The sequence below is a fragment of the Choloepus didactylus genome, chromosome 10 (genome assembly GCF_015220235.1).
Source record: "Choloepus didactylus isolate mChoDid1 chromosome 10, mChoDid1.pri, whole genome shotgun sequence".
In the NCBI taxonomy this organism is placed as follows: Eukaryota; Metazoa; Chordata; class Mammalia; order Pilosa; family Megalonychidae; genus Choloepus; species Choloepus didactylus.
Window position 1 is genome coordinate 68,154,487 of NC_051316.1, and position 24,197 is coordinate 68,178,683.

Consider the following 24,197-nt stretch of genomic DNA (forward strand, 5'->3'; position numbering starts at 1 on the left):
ACAAGATACCAAAACTTATGGGATGCAGCAAAGGCTGTTTTGAGAGGGAAATTTGTACCTCTAAATGCTTACATTAAAAAAGAAAAAAATCTGTCAAATCACTAACCTAATCTCACACCCAGAGGGACTAGAAAAAAGACGAGTAAACTAAGCCCAAAGTGCGAAGCGGAAAGAAATAACAAAGATTAGAGTGAGATAAATGAATTAGAGAATAGAAAAACAATAAAGAATTCAATGAAAATAAAAGTTGGTTCCTTAAAAAATCAATAAAACCGTTTAGCCAGATTGACAAAGAAAAAAGAAAGCAAACAAATATCTGAAATCCAAAATGAAAGGGGGTACATTGCTACCAACCACACAGGAATAAAAAGGATTATAAGAGGACACTGAGGACAGTTATATGCCAACAAATTAAATAACCTAGATGAAATGGACAAATCCTAGAAACACACAAACTACCTACAATGACTCAATAAGAAATAGAAGGCCTCAACAGACCAATAGCAAGAGACTGAATAAGTAATTAAAATAACCTCCCAGTAGTTGCTGATGTTCTCACAAACATTGAGGACTGACAGCTTGGTATGCCAAGCCCACTCTCTTGGGGCTTGCCCTTAAGAAGTTCATTACTGCAAAGGAGAGGCTAAACCTGCTTATAATTGTGCCTAAGAGTCTCCCCGAGTGCCTCTTTGTTGCTCAGATGTGGCCCTCTCTCTCTTGCTAAGCCACCTAGGTGGGTGATCTCACTGCCCTGCCCCCTACGTGGGACCTGACTCCCAGGGGTATAAATCTCCCTGGCAATGTGGGATATGACTCCCAGGGATGAATCTGGGCCTGGCATTGTGGGATTGAGAACATCTTCTTGACCAAAAGGGGGATGTGAAATGAAATGAAATAAAGCTTCACTAGCTGAGAGATTTCAGATGGAGTCGAGAGGTCACTCTGGTGGACATTCTTACGCACTATATAGGTAACACTTTTTAGGTTTTAATGTATTGGAATGGCTAGAAGTAAATACCTGAAAGTACCAAACTGCAACCCAGTAGCCTTGACTCTTGAAGACGATTGTATAACAATGTAGCTTACAAGGGGTGACCGTGTGATTGTGAAAACCTTGTGAATCACTCTCCCTTTATCCAGTGTAAGGATAGATGAGTAGAAAAATGGGGACAAAAACTAAATGAGAAATAGGTTGGGATGGGGGGATGATTTGGGTGTTCTTTTTTACTTTTATTTTTTATTCTGATTCTTTCTGTAAGGAAAATGTTCAAAAATAGATTGGGGTGATGAATGCATAACTATGATGGTACTATGAACAGTTGATTGTACACCATGGATGATTGTATGGTATGTGAATATATTTCAATAAAACTAAATTTAATTTAAAAAACAAAAAACAAAAAACCTCCCAATAAAGAAAAACCCAGGACCAGCTAGCTTCACTGGTGAGTTTTACCAAACATTCCAAGAAGAATTAACAATCCTGCTCAAATTCTTCCAGAAAATTGAAGAGGCAGGACCACCACGTAATTCATTATATGAGGCCAACATCACCTTTGATGGTTAGGTTCATGTGTCAACTTGGCCAGGTGATGGTACCCAGGTTTCTGGTCAGGCAAGCACTGGCCTGTTACTGCAAGGACATTTGTGACTGGTTAATACAACAGAAGGCTGGTTTATTAAATCATCAGTCACTTGACTACATCTCTGTCTGATCACACCAATGAAGGGTGTGCCTTCCACAATGAGAGAATTCAGTCAGCTGGATTTAATCCAGTCAGTTGAAGACTTTTAAGGGAGAAGAAAGAGAACTTTCGTTTCTTCTTAAGCCAGCCAGCCTTCCCTGGGGAGTTCATCGAATCCCTTCATTGGAGTTGCCTGCCCTACAGAATTTGGACTTTTGCATTCTGCCGTACGGGATTTGAACTCGTGCATCCTGCCCTACGGAATCTGGACCCATGCATCCCCACAGTTGTGTGAGACACTTTTATAAAATCTCATGTTTACAGATATCTTCTTTTGGTTCTGTTTCCCTGGAGAACCCTAACTAATACATCACCCTAATAGGAAAGTCAAATAAAGATACCATGAGAAAAGAAAATTACTAACCAATATCTCTTATGAACATAGATGCAAAAATCCTCAGCAAAATACTAGCAAACAAAATCCAACAGCACATTAAAAGAATTATGCATCATGATCAAGTGGATTTATCTCAGCCAAAGATGGTTGAACATAAAAAAAAAAAATCAATTAATGTTTTTTCATTAAGAGAATGAAAGAGGAAGAAACAACATGATTATTTCAATTGACAAAGAACAGGCATTTGACAAAATCCAGCCCTCCTTGATTAAAAACACTCAGAGGAGGCGGGGCAAGATGGCAGACTGGTGAGCTGTATGTTTTAGTTACTCCTCCAGGAAAGTAGGTAGAAAGCCAGGAACTGCGTGGACTGGACACCACAGAGCAATCTGACTTTGGGCATACTTCATTCAACACTCATGAAAACGTGGAACTGCTGAGATCAGCGAAATCTGTAAGTTTTTGCGGCCAGGGGACCCGCGCCCATCCCTGCCAGGCTCAGTCCCGGGGGAGGAGGGGCTGTCAGCTCCGGGAAGGAGAAGGGAGAACTGCAGTGGCTGCTCTTATCGGAAACTCATTCTACTGATACAGACTCCAACCATAGATAGACTGAGACCAGACACCAGAGAATCTGAGAGCAGCCAGCCCAGCAGAAAGGAGACAGGCATAGAAAAAAAACAACACGAAAAACTCCAAAATAAAAGCGGAGGATTTTTGGAGTTCTGGTGAACATAGAAAGGGGAAGGGCCCTGAGGCGCATATGCAAATCAAGAAGAAAAGCTGATCTCTCTGCCCTGTGGACCTTTCCTTAATGGCCCTGGTTGCTTTGTCTCTTAGCATTTCAATAACCCATTAGATCTCCGAGGAGGGCCCGTTTTTTTTTTTTTTTTTTTTTTAATCCTTTTTTCTTTTTCTAAAACAATTACTCTAAGAAGCCCAATACAGAAAGCTTCAAAGACTTACTATTTGGGCAGGTCAAGTCAAGAGCAGAACTAGGAGAGCTCTGAGACAAAACGCAATAATCCAGTGGCTGAGAAAATTCACTAAACACCACAACTTCCCAAGAAAAGGGGGGTGTCCGCCCACAGCCATCATCCTGGTGGACAGGAAACACTCCTGCCCATCGCCAGCCCCATAGCCCAGAACTGCCCCAGACAACCCAGTGTGACGGAAGTGCTTCGAATAACAGGCACACACCACAAAACTGGGTGTGGACATTAGCCTTCCCTGCAACCTCAGCTGATAGTCCCAGAGTTGGGAAGGTAGAGCAGTGTGAATTAACAAAGCCCCACTCAGCCATCATTTCAGCAGACTGGGAGCCTCCCTACACAGCCCAGCAGCCCAGAACTGCCCTGGGGGGACGGCACTCAACTGTGACATAGCACAGTCATCCCTCAACAGAGGACCAAGGGGTGGACAGCCTGGAAGAGGGACCCACTTGCAAGTCTCAGGAGCCATACGCCAATACCAAGGACTTGTGGGTCAGTGGCAGAGACAAACTGTGGCAGGACTGAACTGAAGGATTAGACTATTGCAGCAGCTTTAAAACTCTAGGATCACCAGGGAGATTTGATTGTTAGAGCCACCCCACCCTCCCTGACTGCCCAGAAACACGCCCCATATACAGGGCAGGCAACACCAACTACCAGGCAAGCTTGGTACACCAATTGGACCCCACAAGACTCACTCCCCCACTCACCAAAAAGGCTAAGCAGGGGAGAACTGGCTTGTGGAGAACAAGTGGCTCGTGGATGCCACCTGCTGGTTAGTTAGAGAAAGTGTACTCCACGAAGCTGTAGATCTGATAAATTAGAGATAAGGACTTCAATTGGTCTACAAATCCTAAAAGAACCCTATCAAGTTCAGCAAATGCCACGAGGCCAAAAACAACAGAAAATTATAAAGCATATGAAAAAACCAGACGATATGGATAACCCAAGCCCAAGTACCCAAACCAAAAGACCAGAAGAGACACAGCACCTAGAGCAGCTACTCAAAGAACTAAAGATGAACAATGAGACCATAGTACGGGAGATAAAGGAAATCAAGAAGACCCTAGAAGAGCATAAAGAAGACATTGCAAGACTAAATAAAAAAATGGATGATCTTATGGAAATTAAAGAAACTGTTGACCAAATTAAAAAGATTCTGGACACTCATAGTACAAGACTAGAGGAAGTTGAACAACGAATCAGTGACCTCGAAGATGACAGAATGGAAAATGAAAGCATAAAAGAAAGAATGGGGAAAAAAATTGAAAAAATCGAAATGGACCTCAGGGATATGATAGATAATATGAAATGTCCAAATATAAGACTCATTGGTGTCCCAGAAGGGGAAGAAAAGGGTAAAGGTCTAGGGAGAGTATTCAAAGAAATTGTTGGGGAAAACTTCCCAAATCTTCTAAACAACATAAATAAACAAATCATAAAAGCTCAGCGAACTCCAAATAGAATAAATCCAAATAAACACACTCCGAGACATATACTGATCACACTATCAAACACAGAAGAGAAGGAGCAAGTTCTGAAAGCAGCAAGAGAAAAGCAATTCACCACATACAAAGGAAACAGCATAAGACTAAGTAATGACTACTCAGCAGCCACCATGGAGGCGAGAAGGCAGTGGCACGATATATTTAAAATTCTGAGTGAGAAAAATTTCCAGCCAAGAATACTTTATCCAGCAAAGCTCTCCTTCAAATTTGAGGGAGAGCTTAAATTTTTCACAGACAAACAAATGCTGAGAGAATTTGCTAACAAGAGACCTGCCCTACTGGAGATACTAAAGGGAGCCCTACAGACAGAGAAACAAAGACAGGACAGAGAGACTTGGAGAAAGGTTCAGTACTAAAGAGATTCAGTATGGGTACAATAAAGGATATTAATAGACAGAGGGGAAAAATTATGACAAACATAAACCAAAGGATAAGATGGCTGATTCAAGAAATGCCTTCACGGTTATAACGTTGAATGTAAGTGGATTAAACTCCCCAATTAAAAGATATAGATTCGCAGAATGGATCAAAAAAAATGAACCATCAATATGTTGCATACAAGAGACTCATCTTAGACACAGGGACACAAAGAAACTGAAAGTGAAAGGATGGAAAAAAATATTTCATGCAAGCTACAGCCAAAAGAAAGCAGGTGTAGCAATATTAATCTCAGATAAAATAAACTTCAAATGCAGGGATGTTTTGAGAGACAAAGAAGGCCACTACGTACTAATAAAAGGGGCAATTCAGCAAGAAGAAATAACAATCGTAAATGTCTATGCACCCAACCAAGGTGCCACAAAATACATGAGAGAAACACTGGCAAAACTAAAGGAAGCAATTGATGTTTCCACAATAATTGTGGGAGACTTCAACACATCACTCTCTCCTATAGATAGATCAACCAGACAGAAGACCAATAAGGAAATTGAAAACCTAAACAATCTGATAAATGAATTAGATTTAACAGACATATACAGGACATTACATCCCAAATCACCAGGATACACATACTTTTCTAGTGCTCATGGAACTTTCTCCAGAATAGATCATATGCTGGGACATAAAACAAGCCACAATAAATTTAAAAAGATTGAAATTATTCAAAGCACATTCTCTGACCACAATGGAATACAATTAGAAGTCAATAACCATCAGAGACTTAGAAAATTCACAAATACCTGGAGTTTAAACAACACACTGCTAAACAATCAGTGGGTTAAAGAAGAAATAGCAAGAGAAATTGCTAAATATATAGAGACGAATGAAAATGAGAACACAACATACCAAAACCTATGGGATGCAGCAAAAGCAGTGCTAAGGGGGAAATTTATAGCACTAAACGCATATATTAAAAAGGAAGAAAGAGCCAAAATCAAAGAACTAATGGATCAACTGAAGAAGCTAGAAAATGAACAGCAAACCAATCCTAAACCAAGTACAAGAAAAGAAATAACAAGGATTAAAGCAGAAATAAATGACATAGAGAACAAAAAAACAATAGAGAGGATAAATATCACCAAAAGTTGGTTCTTTGAGAAGATCAACAAGATTGACAAGCCCCTAGCTAGACTGACAAAATCAAAGAGAGAAGACCCATATAAACAAAATAATGAATGAAAAAGGTGACATAACTGCAGATCCTGAAGAAATTAAAAAAATTATAAGAGGATACTATGAACAACTGTATGGCAACAAACTGGATAATGTAGAGGAAATGGACAATTTCCTGGAAGCATATGAACAACCTAGACTGACCAGAGAAGAAATAGAAGACCTCAACCAACCCATCACAAGCAAAGAGATCCAATCAGTCATCAAAAATCTTCCCACAAATAAATGCCCAGGGCCAGATGGCTTCACAGGGGAATTCTACCAAACTTTCCAGAAAGAACTGACACCAATCTTACTCAAACTCTTTCAAAACATTGAAGAAAATGGAACTCTACCTAACTCATTTTATGAAGCTAACATCAATCTAATACCAAAACCAGGCAAAGATGCTACAAAAAAGGAAAACTACCGGCCAATCTCCCTAATGAATATAGATGCAAAAATCCTCAACAAAATACTTGCAAATCGAATCCAAAGACACATTAAAAAAATCATACACCATGACCAAGTGGGGTTTATTCCAGGCATGCAAGGATGGTTCAACATAAGAAAATCAATCAATGTATTACAACACATTAACAGGTCAAAAGGGAAAAATCAATTGATCATCTCAATAGATGCTGAAAAAGCATTTGACAAAATCCAACATCCGTTTTTGATAAAAACACTTCAAAAGGTAGGAATTGAGGGAAACTTCCTCAACATGATAAAGAGCATATATGAAAAACCCACAGCCAGCATAGTACTCAATGGTGAGAGACTGAAAGCCTTCCCTCTAAGATCAGGAACAAGACAAGGATGCCCGCTGTCACCACTGTTATTCAACATTGTGCTGGAAGTGCTAGCCAGGGCAATCCGGCAAGACAAAGAAATAAAAGGCATCCAAATTGGAAAAGAAGAAGTAAAACTGTCATTGTTTGCAGATGATATGATCTTATATCTAGAAAACCCTGAGAAATCGACGATACAGCTACTAGAGCTAATAAACAAATTTAGCAAAGTAGCGGGATACAAGGTTAATGCACATAAGTCCGTAATGTTTCTATATGCTAGAAATGAACAAACTGAAGAGACACTCAGGAAAAAGATACCATTTTCAATAGCAACTAAAAAAATCAAGTACCTAGGAATAAACTTAACCAAAGATGTAAAAGACCTATACAAAGAAAACTACATAACTCTACTAAAAGAAATAGAAGGGGACCTTAAAAGATGGAAAAATATTCCATGTTCATGGATAGGAAGACTAAATGTCATTAAGATGTCAATTCTACCCAAACTCATCTACAGATTCAATGCAATCCCAATCAAAATTCCAACAACCTACTTTGCAGACTTGGAAAAGCTAGTTATCAAATTTATTTGGAAAGGGAAGATGCCTCGAATTGCTAAAGCCACTCTAAAAAAGAAAAACGAAGTGGGAGGACTTACCCTCCCTGACTTTGAAGCTTATTATAAAGCCACAGTTGCCAAAACAGCATGGTACTGGCACAAAGATAGACATATAGATCAATGGAATCGAATTGAGAATTCGGAGATAGACCCTCAGATCTATGGCTGACTGATCTTTGATAAGGCCCCCCAAAGTCACTGAACTGAGTCATAATGGTCTTTTCAACAAATGGGGCTGGGAGAGTTGGATATCCATATCCAAAAGAATGAAAGAGGACCCCTACCTCACCCCCTACACAAAAATTAACTCAAAATGGACCAAAGATCTCAATATAAAAGAAAGTACCATAAAACTCCTAGAAGATAATGTAGGAAAACATCTTCAAGACCTTGTATTAGGCGGCCACTTCCTAGACTTTACACCCAAAGCACAAGCAACAAAAGAGAAAATAGATAAATGGGAACTCCTCAAGCTTAGAAGTTTCTGCACCTCAAAGGAATTTCTCAAAAAGGTAAAGAGGCAGCCAACTCAATGGGAAAAAATTTTTGGAAACCATGTATCTGACAAAAGACTGATATCTTGCATATATAAAGAAATCCTACAACTCAATGACAATAGTACAGTCGGCCCAATTATAAAATGGGCAAAAGATATGAAAAGACAGTTCTGTGAAGAGGAAATACAAATGGCCAAGAAACACATGAAAAAATGTTCAGCTTCACTAGCTATTAGAGAGATGCAAATTAAGACCACAATGAGATACCACCTAACACCGGTTAGAATGGCTGCCATTAAACAAACAGGAAACTACAAATGCTGGAGGGGATGTGGAGCAATTGGGACTCTTATTCACTGTTGGTGGGACTGTATAATGGTTCAGCCACTCTGGAAGTCAGTCTGGCAGTTCCTTAGAAAACTAGATATAGAGTTACCATTCGATCCAGCGATTGCACTTCTCGGTATATACCCGGAAGTTCGGAAAGCAGTGACACGAACAGATATCTGCACGCCAATGTTCATAGCAGCATTATTCACAATTGCCAAAAGATGGAAACAACCCAAATGTCCTTCAACAGATGAGTGGATAAATAAAATGTGGTATATACGCACGATGGAATACTACGCAGCAGTAAGAAGGAACGATCTCGTGAAACATATGACAACATGGATGAACCTTGAAGACATAATGCTAAGCGAAATAAGCCAGGCACAAAAAGAGAAATATTATATGCTACCACTAATGTGAACTTTGAAAAATGTAAAACAAATGGCTTATAATGTAGAATGTAGGGGAACTAGCAATAGAGAGCAATTAAGGAAGGGGGAACAATAATCCAAGAAGAACAGATAAGCTATTTAACGTTCTGGGGATGCCCAGGAATGACTATGGTCTGTGAATTTCTGATGGATATTGTAGGAGCAAGTTCACAGAAATGTTGCTATATTAGGTAACTTTCTTGGGGTAAGGTAGGAACATGTTGGAAGTTAAGCAGTTATCTTAGGTTAGTTGTCTTTTTCTTACTCCCTTGTTATGGTCTCTTTGAAATGTTCTTTTATTGTATGTTTGTTTTCTTTTTAACTTTTTTTTCATACAGTTGATTTAAAAAAGAAGGGAAAGTTAAAAAAAAAAAAAAAAAGGAAAAAAAAAATAAAAGATGTAGTGCCCCCTTGAGGAGCCTGTGGAGAATGCAGGGGTATTCGCCTACCCCACCTCCATGGTTGCTAACATGACCACAGACATAGAGGACTGGTGGTTTGATGGGTTCAGCCCTCTACCACAGGTTTTACCATTGGGAAGACGGTTGCTGCAAAGGAGAGGCTAGGCCTCCCTATGGTTGTGCCTAAGAGCCTCCTCCCGAATGCCTCTTTGTTGCTCAGATGTAGCCCTGTCTCTCTAGCTAAGCCAACTTGAAAGGTGAAATCACTGCCCTCCCCCCTACGTGAGATCAGACACCCAGGGGAGTGAATCTCCCTGGCAATGTGGAATATGACTCCCGGGGAGGAATGTAGACCCGGCATCATGGGACGGAGAACATCTTCTTGACCAAAAGGGGGATGTGAAAGGAAATGAAATAAGCTTCAGTGGCAGAGAGAATCCAAAAGGAGCCGAGAGGTCACTCTGGTGGGCACTCTTACGCACACTTTAGACAACCCTTTTTAGGTTCTAAAGAATTGGGGTAGCTGGTGGTGGATACCTGAAACTATCAAACTACAACCCAGAACCCATGAATCTCGAAGACAGTTGTATAAAAATGTAGCTTATGAGGGGTGACAAGGGGATTGGGAAAGCCATAAGGACCACACTCCACTTTGTCTAGTTTATGGATGGATGAGTAGAAAAATAGGGGAAGGAAACAAACAGACAAAGGTACCCAGTGTTCTTTTTTACTTCAATCGCTCTTTTTCACTCTAATTATTATTCTTGTTATTCTTGTGTGTGTGCTAATGAAGGTGTCAGGGATTGATTTGGGTGATGAATGTACAACTATGTAATGGTACTGTGAACAATCGAAAGTACGATTTGTTTTGTATGACTGCGTGGTATACGGATATATCTCAATAAAATGAAGATTAAAAAAAAAAAAAAAAAAAAAATAATGCTGAGCAAAATAAGCCAGGCACAAAAAGAGAGATATTGTATGTTACCACTAATGTGAATTCTGTGAAAAATGTACAATGTTTTATACTGTAGAATGTAGGGAACCTAGAGATACCAATTAGTGGAGGGGGAATGATAATCTAATAAGAACAGATAAACTATGGAGGGTAATCTCAATGTTATGGGAATGCCCAGGAATGATTATGGTTTGTAAACTTTCTTGGTTATAGTAAGATCAAGTTGGAAGCAATAGAGTTATTTTAGGTTTTTTTTTTCTCTTATTCCTTTGTTTTCTTAGGGGTTGTTAATTTTCTTGGGGTATGGAAGGAACATGTTGGAAGCAATGTAGTTATTTTGGATTATTTGTTTTTCTTACTCCTCTGTTTGGACATGGTTTATTAATTTTCTTGGTGTATGGTAGGAACATATTGGAAGCAAAGTAGTTATTTTAGGTTATTTGTTTTCCTTAATCCATTGCTTTGTTTGAAATGTTGTGGGGTTTTTTTGGTTGTTGTTTGCCTGTTTGTTTTTAATTTTTTGATAAACAAAGTTAAAAAATTGAAAAAAAATCAGTAGAAAAATGGGAGTAAAAACTAAATGACAAATAGGGTGGGATGGGGGATGGTTTGGGTATTCTTTTTTCACTTTTATTTTTTATTCTTATTCTGATTCTTTCTGATGTAAGGAAAATGTTCAGAAATAGATTGTGGTGATGAACGCATAACTATATGATCATACTGTGAACAGTTGATTGTATTCCATGGATGACTGTATGGTTTGTGAATATATTTCAATAAAGCTGAATTTAAAAAAAAAAAAAAAAAAAAACAGAAAACTAAGGAAATTTCCTTAACATGATAAAGGTCATATATGAAAATCCCGCAGCTAATATCATACATCAGTGGTGAAAGAATGAATGCATTCCCACTGAGATCAGGCATAAGACAAAAATGCCCACTATCACCACTGCTATTTAACATCGTATTAGAAATTCTAGCCAGAGTAATTAGTCAAGAAAAAGAAATAAAAGGGATCAAATTTGGAAAGAAGTAAAACTTCCCCTGTTTGCAGATGTCATAATCCTAAATGTAGAAAGTCAGGGAACATGCTGTGTGCAGTCTACTTTCAAGTGTTCAGAAAATAGGTAAGTAGACAGCTAGCTAGCTAGAAAGAATGAGAGCAAATGTGAAATGAGGCAAAATATTACAATTAGTGGATATGGGTATTGGGAGTGGGGAGTATGTTGGAGTTCTCTGTATGGGTTTTGTATCATTCTTGCAACTGTCCTGTAAGTTTGAAAATATTTCACAATCACAAGTTTAAAGAAAAAAAAAATAATGAAATGCTGATTGTTCCAGTTTGCTAATGCTGCCAGGATGCAAAACACCAGAAATGGATTAGCTTTTATAAAGGGGGTTTATTTGGTTACAAAGTTAGAGTCTTAAGGCCATAAAGTGTGCAAGGTAAGGCATCAACAATCGGCTACCTTCACTGGAGGAGGGTCAGTGGTGTCCAGAAAACATCTGTTAGCTGGGAAGGCACATGGCTGGCATCTGTTCCAGAGTTCTGGTTTCAAAATGGCTTTCTCCCAGGATGTCCCTTTTTCAGCTCCTATGCATTCTTCAAAGTGTCTCTCTTGGCTGTAGCAAGCTCTCTCCTTCTGTCTGAGCTTACATAGTGCTCCAGTAAACTAATCAAGGCCCATGCTGAATGGGCGGGACCACACCTCCTTGGAAATTATACAATCAGAGTTAACACCCACAGTTGGGTGGGGCACATCTCCATGGAAACACTCAAGGAATTACAATCTAATCAACACTACTATGTCTGCCCACACAAGATTGCATCAAAGATAATGGCATTTTGGGGCACATAATACATTCAAACTGGCACACCAATACATGCTGCAACACAGAAGAACCTTGAAAGCATGGAAGAAGCCAGTTACAAAAGACCTCATATTCTGTGATTCCTTTTATATGAAACATCCAGAATAGGTAGATCTATAGAGACTGGAAGTAGATTTGTGGCTGCCTAGGGCTGGGGTTATTGGGAGGAGAGTGGTGTGATTACTGGGGTTTCTTTTTAGGGTGATGAAAAGATGGTTGCACAATTCTGAATATACTAAAACCCATTGAATTGTATACTTTAAATGGGTGAATTGTATGGTTTGTGAATTATATCTCAATAAAGCTGTTGTTTAGAAATGAATTAAAGAAGATGCAGTGAAATATCTTATGTTTGGTTTATGTTTGAAAACCAAAACATAGCATAGAAATCAACTCTATTCAAAGCTCATCATTTAGCAGGTAGAAAAGCTAGAATTAAAACCCATAACATAACATTGTGAATGTAATTAACAGCACTGTATTGTATATTTGAATGTTGTTAAAAGAGGAAATTTTAGGTAGTATATATATTACTAGAGTAAAAATTGAAAAAAACAAACATAGGACAAACAGGGAACCATAATGTAAACCATGTAATATAGTTAATAGTGCAATTAATTATAATAGTATTCTTTTCATCAGTTGTAACAAAAGGTACCACACTAATGCAAGTTGTTAATAATGGAGGTATATAGGAACTCTGTTTTCTGCATGATTTTTCTGTAAACCTACAACTTCTCTAATAAAAAATAAAATTAAAACAAAAACAAAAACAAAAACATAGCCAGTATTTTCTCTTGCATTTTAACAGAGGACTTTGCTGTTTCCTTGGTTGAACACAATCGAAGTACTAATAGTTGACTTTATTTAAGGTCTGTGTTGTGTGAAAAATACAACAGCTTGCCTTATGATTAGACATTCAAAAGGAGGCTGACTGAGGAACAAGTGGATACATATTCCTATCTCATGCTATTATGGATATAAAATTTATGGCTGCTGGAATTGCCTGCATTGTTTAAAGTTTTCCCTTTTTCCTGGCCAAGCACACATTGTTGGATTTGTATATGTTTATTTTCAGTATGATTCAACTTCACTATATGACTGTAGCACTTTTATAATCTGTGAAATCTGTATAAATATTTGTTAATAATTCTAGATTTCACCTTGTATCAGTTAGGGTTAGACTCTGCTATATTTTATAGAAAATAGCAGAGGCCTATGAATAGAGATTTTTCTCTCACGTAAAGAAGTTATAAATTAGTCTAGGATTAGTAAGGAGCTCTTCTGTCATCAGGGACACTGACTCCTTCTGTTGTATTTGCTTTACCATCTGTAAAGGTTGCTTCAGAGTCACAAGATGGCTGCTGGAGTTCATGCTATCACCTCCCAACCTCAGGCCGGGAGCCATAAGTTGAGGAGAAGGGCAAAGGAACAGGCCTCCCCTATCTGAGGGGAGCAGGAAAAATGTTTCTTTAGCTGGGTACAGTGCCACATAATTTTAGTGGTAAGGGGGAGGCTACATTGAGTAGACAACTAGAAAATGCAACAACCCTAGGTGGAAAAACTAAGTTCTTAAATAATTAGGGGAACCAAATTTATTCATTGTGTTTTTGTTTCTAGGTTCTGAAAAGAAATTCTCTCTCCTGTCAGAAGACAAACAAGCAACAAGCACTTTAATAGAAACCATCAGGCAGAGTATTCAACATAATGATGTTGTTAAACCCATCCACCTTCTTTCACAGCAAATGAAGCCAGGTGTGAAAAGACAAAGGTAATAATTTAGCATTTTCTGCTTATTTTATTTTTTTTTAAATTATTTTTTAAAAAACACTGGTTATAATAGGAATATCTACTTAGTGTAGAACATCTGATTGTTTTAAAGTGCTTACCCAAACACATGCATTCATATTTGAGGCACAAACACATAAGAAAAGTGACTGTCTGAGGGAATAGATTAAATTTTAGGAAGGTAATTCATTGATGTCTAAAATGTACTGTCTTTGGGAAACATTTCTGCTATTTACTGGAAACCTGTGATTTTATTAACATTGATCTTATACTTATGTACTACTTTTTCATGCCCTGTGATACCCATACATCTTTTCTTTCCTTGTGGGATGTAAAAGAACATGGGACAAGTCGTAGAAACAGTTTGTGAAAACTGCCTGAAGCAGTGAATTACAGAGGATGTGGAGCTGTCCTAATCCTCTACTGTTGTCTGTAACATGCTTGGCTCAGTACTCCTCTGAGTCTCGGCATAGGTGAATTTTGCAGTGGAAGCATCAGTAAAAGGGACATAATCAAGCCTTTGGAAATTAGTAATGTTTTTCAGAGCTCCCTTCAAGTTTCTTCAGTCAGGTAGTCTTTAAAGATAATCTTCAAAGTGATAGGGCAGAAATTGAAAATGAAATTGGCTAGGTCCAGATGTAACCTCAGCAGTTCAGGTAAAGATGAGCTCCATCACAGTTTAGCTTGCTTCAAGTATATGTAGTTTAGGGAGCAGGGAAATAGTCTTAGAAATGTTATTTTGTAGCTCTGAAGCTTCTAAAGAAAGCTACATGAAGCATCATCAGCATTACCCTTTAATTTTTTTTTTTTTTTTCTATTTAAACACTCAGAAGTCAGCTCATTTTGTAAGTTTTCCCCTCATCTTTATGTTTACACCTGAGCCATGAAGCTCCTTTTTGAAGATTCATTTGTGACATTTTTACATTCACAAACCAAATAAAGGTGATGTATCCTTTGCTATTGGATTAATAGAGACCATAGCACGCTTCACAGTTTGTGTCCAAGGATTTTAGACCCTTAACTTAGAAATTAATCTGTTATTTTGTCAAGTGGCAAAAAATGAGAGAAGACTCTTTTTGTGAAGTTTAATTAAAAATTGGAGTTAAAATGATTATGTATTACTTATATTGTTAAAAAATGTATAAGGTTAAGCCAATTTTAATATTGGAGTAGGAGAAATAGATTAAAAGGCAAGAATTTTGTTATTGGTGCAAAGCTTTATGCCCATTAACTTTCTTTTAAATGCAATTTTATTGAGATATATTCACACACCATACAGTCCATCCAAAGTATATAATCAGTGGCTCACTGTATCATCACATAGTTGTGTATTCATCACCATGATCAAATTTAGAACATTTTCTTTACTGCAGAAAAAGAAATAAAAATTAAAAGGAAAACCCCAAACATCCCTTATCCCTTATCGCCCCTATTATTGACCCCTAATATTTGTGTGGTACATTTATTACTATTGATGAAAGAATATTAAGATACTACTACTAACTACAGTCCATAGTTTGCAATAGGTACATTTTTTCCCATGTACCCCTCTGTTATTAACTCCTTGTAATAGTGTCATATATATGTTCTAGTTCATGAAAGAACTTTTTTATATTTGTAATCACCTGTACAACTTCTAAACTTGAAAGTCGTACAACTTTTAAACTTGAAATAGAGACTTGCAGGAAGTTGTAAAAATAATACGGAGTCCAGTGTTCCCTCACCCAGCTTCCCCCAAAGGTGTCATCTTGTAGCTGTAGTACAATCTCAAAACCAGGACATTGACATGGGTCCATTACTGTTAACTAGACTACAGAATTTACCCAGTTTTCACCATTTTTTTTTAATGTGCATGTGTGTGTATGTGTTTGAGTGTATAATTGTGTGCTGTTTGCCCATTAACTTTTAAATTATATTTATTTTGTAGGAGTTTATACAGAGAAATTCTCTTCTTATCATTAGTATCTCTTGGGAGAGAGAATATTGATATTGGTAAGTTGTTTAATGAGGGATTACTGAAGGAGGTTCTTAGATTCATTTTAAAGTAATTTAAAAAATTGTAGCTGGCACATTTAAAGGCTACTTGCCTTTAAAATATGTCTACCTTTAAATATGCAATTTAAGTATATATGTAAATATAATTTGACTCGGTACCATTTTTAAATGTATGACTTTTGTTTTCTTTATGAAGTCGTAACTGCATTTTTGAAAATGTCTTTCAGAGGCTTTTGACGTTGAATATGAATTTGCATACAAAAGTCTATCTTCAGAGATTCTTGAACAATTGCAGAAAATTGATGCTCCACCAAGTGACAGTGTGGAGTGGTGCAGAAAGTGTTTTGGAGCGCCTCTCATTTAAATAAGAGATTCATTAGAATCTTCACACACAGTGTCAGGGGAATAGATTCAGTGTTGAAACATTCAAAGTTTTTTCAGATCCTAAGAATTGGAGAAACCCGAAATGAGCTAACTCTTGGGGACAACATATAATGAATTGTAATTCATACTGAATCATCTCACAGTGTAAAATGCCATTAAAATGCCCCATGGTTCATTGATGTTGAAGACTTGCAGCTTCTAAACTGTTTCTCAGCCTCTGTTGAAAACTGTTTTTGTATTCCTCAGTAGCTGTACTTTGATACAGACAATGAGAAACCATACTCAGTGTAGGTATTTTGTTAATATATATTTGAAGCTATTGGGTTTGGGAATAGCAAATTAACGTAAATTTGCCTGGTCTCCAAGCAAATGAAATATCTCAATTATAAGAGCAATCATTTGTGAATCTGTGTATATATGTGTGGCTGTATAGGTATGTATATGTACAGCCATATTATATGTATATTTATTGAAATCCTTAGATTGCATGTTGCAATGCAATTTTCTGAAATTTTCTGAAAGGGATCTCACTGACTATTAAATAAATGGCTACTACTAAACTGGCTTGTAGTCATGTATCTCAAAATTACCTGAAAGCCTAATGACAACTGCCTTGCCTCCAATTATAAATTTAATATATATCTTCACCCTTTATATTGTGTCTTTGCTTAATATTTTGAGTATTTTTACTTCCTTCTGTCATTATTACAATACTATGTTAATTTTTGACAGCTTTAAAATTGGAATAAAGGAGCTAATCAGATCATTTAAATTAAATTGGCTTTATGGTTACAAAATTAATGGGAACATGGTTAAAAGGCAAAGCATGTATTGTATATTGTCTTTCGTCCCAGAATCTATGTTCAGGCACATAAATCCTTGTTATTGGTTACTTTTTTTAAAACCTGTGGGATAAACTTGCACTGCACACCAGTTTTATTCTTGTATATTTAGATTTGTATGCTTGTGAGTAAAAATATGCATTTGTAAATAATTTTTTAGGTTGAATCAAGTCTTAAAACTTTTAACACACTTTGAGCTTGTTGCCAGTAGGTTTAAGAATATCATGACCTCACATTGCCTCACTTTGACACTTATCATGCTTTTTTAAAAACATCCCTTAGGAACAGGAAGTTTGCCTTAACTCATTCTCTCCATGATTTAAAAAGCCAAATGATTTGTGTGTGGAGATGGTATGGTTGTTATTTGTTAAGGTGAAACTGCTTTTACAGCAATTATGCAGATGACTAAATCACTTGTAGAAGAAACTGACTTCCAGGTGGTACTATTTAACAGCAAACCTCTCCCTACCATCTGGTGTAACCTATTTAAAATTGTCGTATTAGTCTTGCAGCATTTCAGGGTTAATCTGACCTATGCAGAATTCTAGTTTGTTTATTGTGAAAGTGGTAAATCAAAGATTCGTGATAAATTATATGCAATTCTCGTTACCTTCAAAATGGATGCTTTACACTGTCTCAGCATTTATTTTTGCAATTTAAGACTTGATCAGTTTTAATACTTAAGAGACCTAACAGTTTATCACGAATTTGCTGTTAGACTGGAAAGCATATAAAACAAATTGAGGTTGAATAAAGGAAAAAATTCTAAAGTTTACTGTGCTTGTCTCTTATTACATATTTAAGGCTCTTGAAATACATAGGATTTGAACCTTTCTGCCCTTCAGAATTCCAGTATTTTCTGTTCTGTTTCTTCTCTGTATTCTTCATAAGTTGGACTAACTTACTTAACCAAAGCATTTCTAGCTTTAAAAAAATTATTTAATGAAGATCTCCTTATACCTTTAATATATGGCTATATCAGTTTTAACTACTAGTGATAAAAAATGTAGCAAACACCTGTTTTTAACCTCAGTAGTGGCACCAACTTCAGCTTTCAAATTTGAAGTTTTCTAATAACTTTTACTGTCTTCTATTCAAGAATGTCTGTAAAAGTTCTAATAAATTAGCAAGTCATCTCATTGCTCCCTTGCTAATCTAGATCTGAAAATTTGCTTATATTTGAAGGCTTGCTTGCTTGCTGCTGAATCCTGCTTTAAGACAGCCTGTTTACATCTTGGAAACCTTTACCTGCTGCTGCCATTTAGACATAGAGGCTGACTCCTTTTATTAAATTGCTTAAATGTTTCTTTCCACAACTCACCACAAAAAGGGTACCAATGAAAATTTATAGCAAGAAAAATACAGATCATCTGTATGGGGAGGCATTAGTAACAGAGGATTGATCCTTTTTTTAAGAAAATCTTCTGAAATAGTTATCCCTTTTTTGAAAAATCATTAAGTTCTAAGCCTTCATATATCAGAATTTATGAGGTAGAATAGTCTAAGCAGGCTAGATTTGTCCACTAACTTCAAGTGGCTGCACTCCTTGAAGTTAGAAAGCATGATGGTTCGGTTTTGATGTAGGCCACACACCAGCATTTTGGCTTTTAAGTTACCCCATGGTAGTCAGCACTTTGTTTCGGGTAACTTAACCTGTTGGTTTTGTGAGTTCAACAACTTCAATATACATTAATTCCAGTTACCATTTTTTATGTATATAGTGTACCAACTTCATAACATCAGGTATAAAAAGCAATGTGGGTCTTTTGCTATATTTAAGAACCTTGCTACTCAAAAGTGTGGTCCAGGGACTGGCAGCATTAGCCTCACCCGGGTACTAGAAATGTAGAATCTGGAACCCCACTTGTGAACTACTGAATCACAATCTGCAGTCTAGCCAGATCTCCAGATTCATAATGCATATTTGAGTTGTGAGCACAGCTTTAGTCTCTATACACATTCTAGCTTTTTGGAAGTTTCACCTGGGATGAAATACATAGTTCAGCAAATAAGCTGCTTTACGTCTACCTTAAAGCCTCATGTGCCTTCTTTTTAAGACCCTACTAGTCTGTAAATGCTAGAATAAAGTTAAGTAGGCTGCATTTACTGTAGAAATTACATGATACATAAAGTAGACTACTTTTTCTTTGTGCATCCTTGGTTGGTGCAATTTTTTTAAATAAGCACAGGCAACTCCTTTTCAGAGTGAGAGAGAGGGTAAGAGCATGAATAAATTAACAATTCACTAGAGTTGAAAAGCTTTCTGTTAATGCATTAAATTTGCACTGGTTTTAAAAGCTTTGTGAACTGTTTAAAAATGGTATCCATTAACTATGCTTTAACAGTTTTTTTTTTACATATGACGAATGTCCATCTTCTCAAGGGCACTTTCATGTTATTAAATTTTGTATAGATCTTAAGAAAATCTGTATTCCTCAAAATAAACTGTATAAAAGATATATAGTCCTAGTCACTTCTTTTCCTTAAGTTAAGTTTTTGTTTCATGCCTTGCTGAAAAGGCAACAGATCCCCTCTATGTATGCACCACCCAGTACTTAAAAACTGGCTTGACTAACTCTTGCATCATCACAAAGGTCTGTCTCTCTATTTGCAGTATCATGCAAGATTTGTCCACTGTTAGATTGCTCTCTAGTCCCTTTTCTACCCACACAGGATTACAAGGACCAAGTTTCCTTATTTAGTTTTTCATCAATGAAAATGCTTAAAGAAGATTTAATGTCTGATCTTATTTATTTGTTACTTTTAGAAAATCTTATTTTTGACTGGACTCAGACTTGGAGGTAGATGCTCTCAGTGAGGACAGCCTACGTCTCTTGGCAATCTGTTCCTGGCGTTTTTCTTTGGCCTCCTAAACAAAACAAAAAAAGAGTTAAAGCACAAATCCAAAAGCTCGGCCTGATTATTTTTTTTTTTTTTCAAATTGTCTACAATTACCTTCATTCTCTTGGCCAAAAGTTTAGCATATTCTGCGGCCTCTTCCTTATTTTTCTTAGTACGCTGTTTCTTCAATGCAATACGCCGACGTTTATGCTGCAGAACACGTGGAGTAACAAGACGCTGAATCTTGGGTGCTTTGGTCCTGGGTTTCTTACCTAAAAATTTAGATGACTCAATCATTTCTCAAGGATACCCTAATTCAATAGTTCACATCCCCACTTTTAAACAAATGGTGGAGTACTTATGAAAACTTTAAATTCTAATGGCAAGCCCTTCTGAAATGTAAACCAACATAACTTTACTATGCGCCAGTGTTTCACCTATTTAATCCTTACAGACTGGCTCATTAAGACATATATTAGTTGGGTATCAAGTTCAAGCTCATGTTGTTGATAAGCAGTCATATGCCCTGCCTACGAAGAAAAGCAAACCATTTTTCTACTCACTGTGACTTCCCATCTATAATTAGATTCTGTCCTGACAAGGTAGTATGTTTTGAACAGTAAAACACAATAGCATTATTTTACAATAGCTTAACTGCATACTTTACGTGTCAGTTATAACTAAAACATTATCTACTTCATCATCCTACCATACTTTGCAAAAAAAAGTCCCATTTATGCTTGATGAATCTTTATTTCCCATGACCTATCTTGCCAACATAGGGAACAAAACGATTAATATCACGTGTTTGTAGAAAATGTTCACTTAGCCTTTCTGATTTGTATCCCAGAATGTTTATGGATACAGATCTGTTTCAAACAAAGTCCTCCTCACGTATAATCATTTTTATAATACAAAAACTATCCTAAAAATACCTGTCAACAAGACCACACTTTTACCACACTCATGGTATTTCTGAAATAGGATTATGAGAAACTGCCACTTAATATTTCAAGTGAGTGACAAATGAGAACTCGCTAAACCAAGTTCACAGTTCTGAAAATGAAACCCCAATTTATTCAATTTGTCAGGAAAACTCAACCTGAATTAGCATGATTGTGTCTATTCTATGTAAACATTCATACATTTCACTACAGAACCACTCATTAAGGAGCACTGCTGTCACAGACCTCATTGATGATGGGTCATGTTACCTAATAAACTATACATGCATTCTTCAAATTTAAAGTTCCATATTCCCAAACACATGCTTCCTAGTATTTTGGGTAAGGCATATTACTACCTTTTATTTCTCACAACACATGAGGAAATAAGGGCCAAAAGCTAAGCACATTCATTAGATGAAAACATTTCTTCTGTAAGCAAAAAAATTTAGAACCTTTGAAATGAAAAGAAAATGCAAAAAGTGCCTGGGCAGTGAGAGCACACAAAATCATAGCCCCCAAATTTCCAATCATACTGTGTCTCCTAAACCCAAAAGTCATGAACTTTAATTATCTTTGGATTAATATCTGGATCAATGAATAGGGTGGCGTCTCAAATTTTCAAGAAAATATAACACGCTACAAGGGGTTGGGTATAACAAGCGAGACTTAATACCAACTGCTTATCTGACACTCCCCCCCAACATTTTCCTAAAAACTCAAAAGACATACTGCTAGATTACCTCCCAATAAGGCACAGGTTTTACCTTCTAAAAGCATGCAAAATACTAAAATATGTTACTAAAATTAAGTTGTATTATCTCTCCCACCTTCTTTGTTCAGGGGCTTTCTCACAACATACTGGCGGACATCATCTTCTTTAGAGAGATTGAAAAGTTTGCGGATTCTGCTAGCTCTTTTGGGCCCCAGGCGACGAGGCACAGTTGTATCAGTCAGTCCAGGAATATCCTTCTCTCCTTAAAAGTCAATAAACCGAAAAAGCAAAAAAAAAGAATAAAAAGTCAATGAATCGAATAAAGACATTTACAATTCTACAACTTTTTTGCAAATAAAAATCCTAAATTAGAGTATTTAGGCAAATTGATAAGGTGTAACTACATCGGTGAAGCAACAAGTCCTTTGGGTCACCAAACTGGATACTGTAATGTATAAGCACTTGAAAAAATTTCAATAATAGTAAGCCTCACCTTTTTTTACAATAACCAGGTTGAGAACACTCAAATTGGCATCCACAATGCAACCCCGAACAGATTTGCGCTTTCTTTCTCCAGTTCTCCTTGGTCTATAACAGGAATGCCCCTTACTCAGTAGGAGGCGGACACGGCCATGGGTCAAGACACCCTGTTTCATGGGGAAACCTTGTTTGTCATTTCCACCACTGATTCGGACAACGTAACCCTGCAGGAGCAAACAACAACATATTTACTATCTCTATTCCAAAATACACGAGAGGGTAATCTCTATAAATTACAGTCCTGGGGAGCACACAATTCATTAAGACAAGTATGAAACTTAATGTCCCACCAAGGCATGAAGTTTTGTCTACAGTTTCCAATTTGCCAAATTCAATTAGCAAATTCCTTCGAATCAAGTCACATTTCTAACGTACATTTTACTGTACTTATTTTTAATCCATATATACCTGCTAGGTGATAGCTCTACTTTATAAACTGACTCGGAAGTAACTCACCTAAAGGTCAGAAGACAGAGCCCAAAATTCAAGCCCCTTTCTAAAGCTGTGGTCTTACCAATACCATGTGCCATGTAAGTTACAACAATTCGACAGTTAGCTTTTTTACCTTCCACTCTTCGCCCAGAGCGTCAGCAGCAACTTCTGTGGCCATTCGCTTCTCATAAAATGTACGAAGTTTGCGTTCATCGTCCACTCAATGAGCTTCTGGCAGCCATGGCTGGGAAGGAGATGTTCAGCTAAGAATTTAAAAGGGGGGAAAAAAGGGCTTATAAAACCCGCAGAGAACCAACCCCTACATAGATAATTCCATCGCAAAATAACCGTTCCATGTCACCCCCATACAATCTGGAGAAATTTTCGGATACCGACCTGTATTCTCCAAAGCGTGCGTGAGCATAAGGCGCAACAGGCCACCCCAGGACAACACTTCCCTCATTCCCGCGGAATGACTCCGGGAGGGATGGGAACTCCGCAGTCGGAAACTTGCAACCGTAGGCCTGCCTCAGTCCCAGCCGGGCGCGAGGGCGCCACCATGGCGCTCCCCAACCCGGCACGCTCCAGCTGCAATCGCCCGCCATCCGCTCCCCCACGGAGTCCCGATCTCCCGGGACCGAGCTTTGCTCCTGACCTAGACCCTTCCCCGCCTAGGGCCTGGATCCTGGAGTTGCAAAGACCTCGGCTGCGCCGCACACTGGGATCAATCTACGTTCCCCTAGCTAGTCCAACGTCCGCTAACCACTTCCTACCTTCATGCTGAGACAGCCGACTGCCTTCGAGGCGCCACGAAAAAGAGACCAAACTTCCCGCTTACAAACCAGGTCACATAGACGCTTTTAGTTCTCGCGAGATGTGGAGACGCCTGGACAGCGGAAGTGAGCGCAGGTAGGCAGCATTTCCTGGGGTGGGTCAAATCAACTGTAGTGGAACACGGCAGGCGGCGTGTGAGACGGAGAGTAGCCTGCGTCAGCTGTGGAAGTGCTGGAGGGGCGAGCTCGGGATTAGTTCTGAGGTTAGACCCTCCGCGGCCCATGTTTTCTGCGCTTATTTCGGCCCCTGCAGCTGGGCCAGGCTGGAGCCCTAGTTCTGCTCCGGACACTTCTCCAGATGTTATCGAAGTGTGAGGACAGGACCCGGTTCTTTTCTTGACCTGTCCCTCAGTCCTCCGTCCTAAGATTCCAGTTCGGTAAACGTGTTGTGCCCTGGTTTCCGGTGGTTCACAGCAAGAACTCGTCCTGAAAGTCGTGATTTGTTTTATCTTAATATTCGATCTCTTTGTCATTTCTAATCGCTCTGCCTTCTCTGACTTCTCAGTAAATGGCACCTTTAACCACCCTGTCGCACAAGTCAATAGGATTACCTCACGTCCAGGCCGCAGTCAGATGCCTCCTAAGTAGTCGCCCTGCTTTCTCCCTTGCCTCACTACTGTTCCGTTCTCCACCTAGCCGCTGATAAAAATCTTTTTAAAATCGCAAATTAAAATCACTCCCCCTGCTGGAAGTGCACCATTTTCTTCCCATTGCAGTTGCATACTGTTCATACTCTTCACTATGGCTTACAAACTTCCCACAGTCCCAAAATTTAACTATTTGTCACTCGCTTATGCCATGCAAGCCTT

At 38.0% G+C, this 24,197-nt stretch overlaps 2 protein-coding genes across 4 annotated transcripts in view; one reads left to right on the top strand and one right to left on the bottom strand.

Annotated features, from left to right (window-relative positions):
* DENND4C (DENN domain containing 4C) overlaps nt 1-19,540 on the top strand; it is a 174,902-nt gene extending 155,362 nt beyond the window's left edge. For all 3 annotated transcript variants that reach the window (XM_037851100.1, XM_037851099.1, XM_037851101.1), the window contains 3 exons: nt 13,695-13,845; nt 15,790-15,854; nt 16,085-19,540. In XM_037851100.1, the coding sequence (XP_037707028.1) occupies nt 13,695-13,845; nt 15,790-15,854; nt 16,085-16,221 (353 nt within the window). In that variant the 3' untranslated portion in view covers nt 16,222-19,540. The remainder of the gene's footprint in view (nt 1-13,694; nt 13,846-15,789; nt 15,855-16,084) is intronic.
* Nucleotides 19,541-19,810: 270 nt separating this feature from the next.
* RPS6 (ribosomal protein S6) lies at nt 19,811-23,160 on the bottom strand. Its single transcript, XM_037850765.1, is given in 7 exon segments — nt 19,811-19,952; nt 20,039-20,196; nt 21,699-21,845; nt 22,077-22,287; nt 22,689-22,774; nt 22,777-22,818; nt 22,917-23,160. Coding segments are annotated over 7 exon segments (984 nt in total). The 3' UTR covers nt 19,811-19,856.
* Between the last annotated feature and the right edge of the window lie 1,037 nt (nt 23,161-24,197).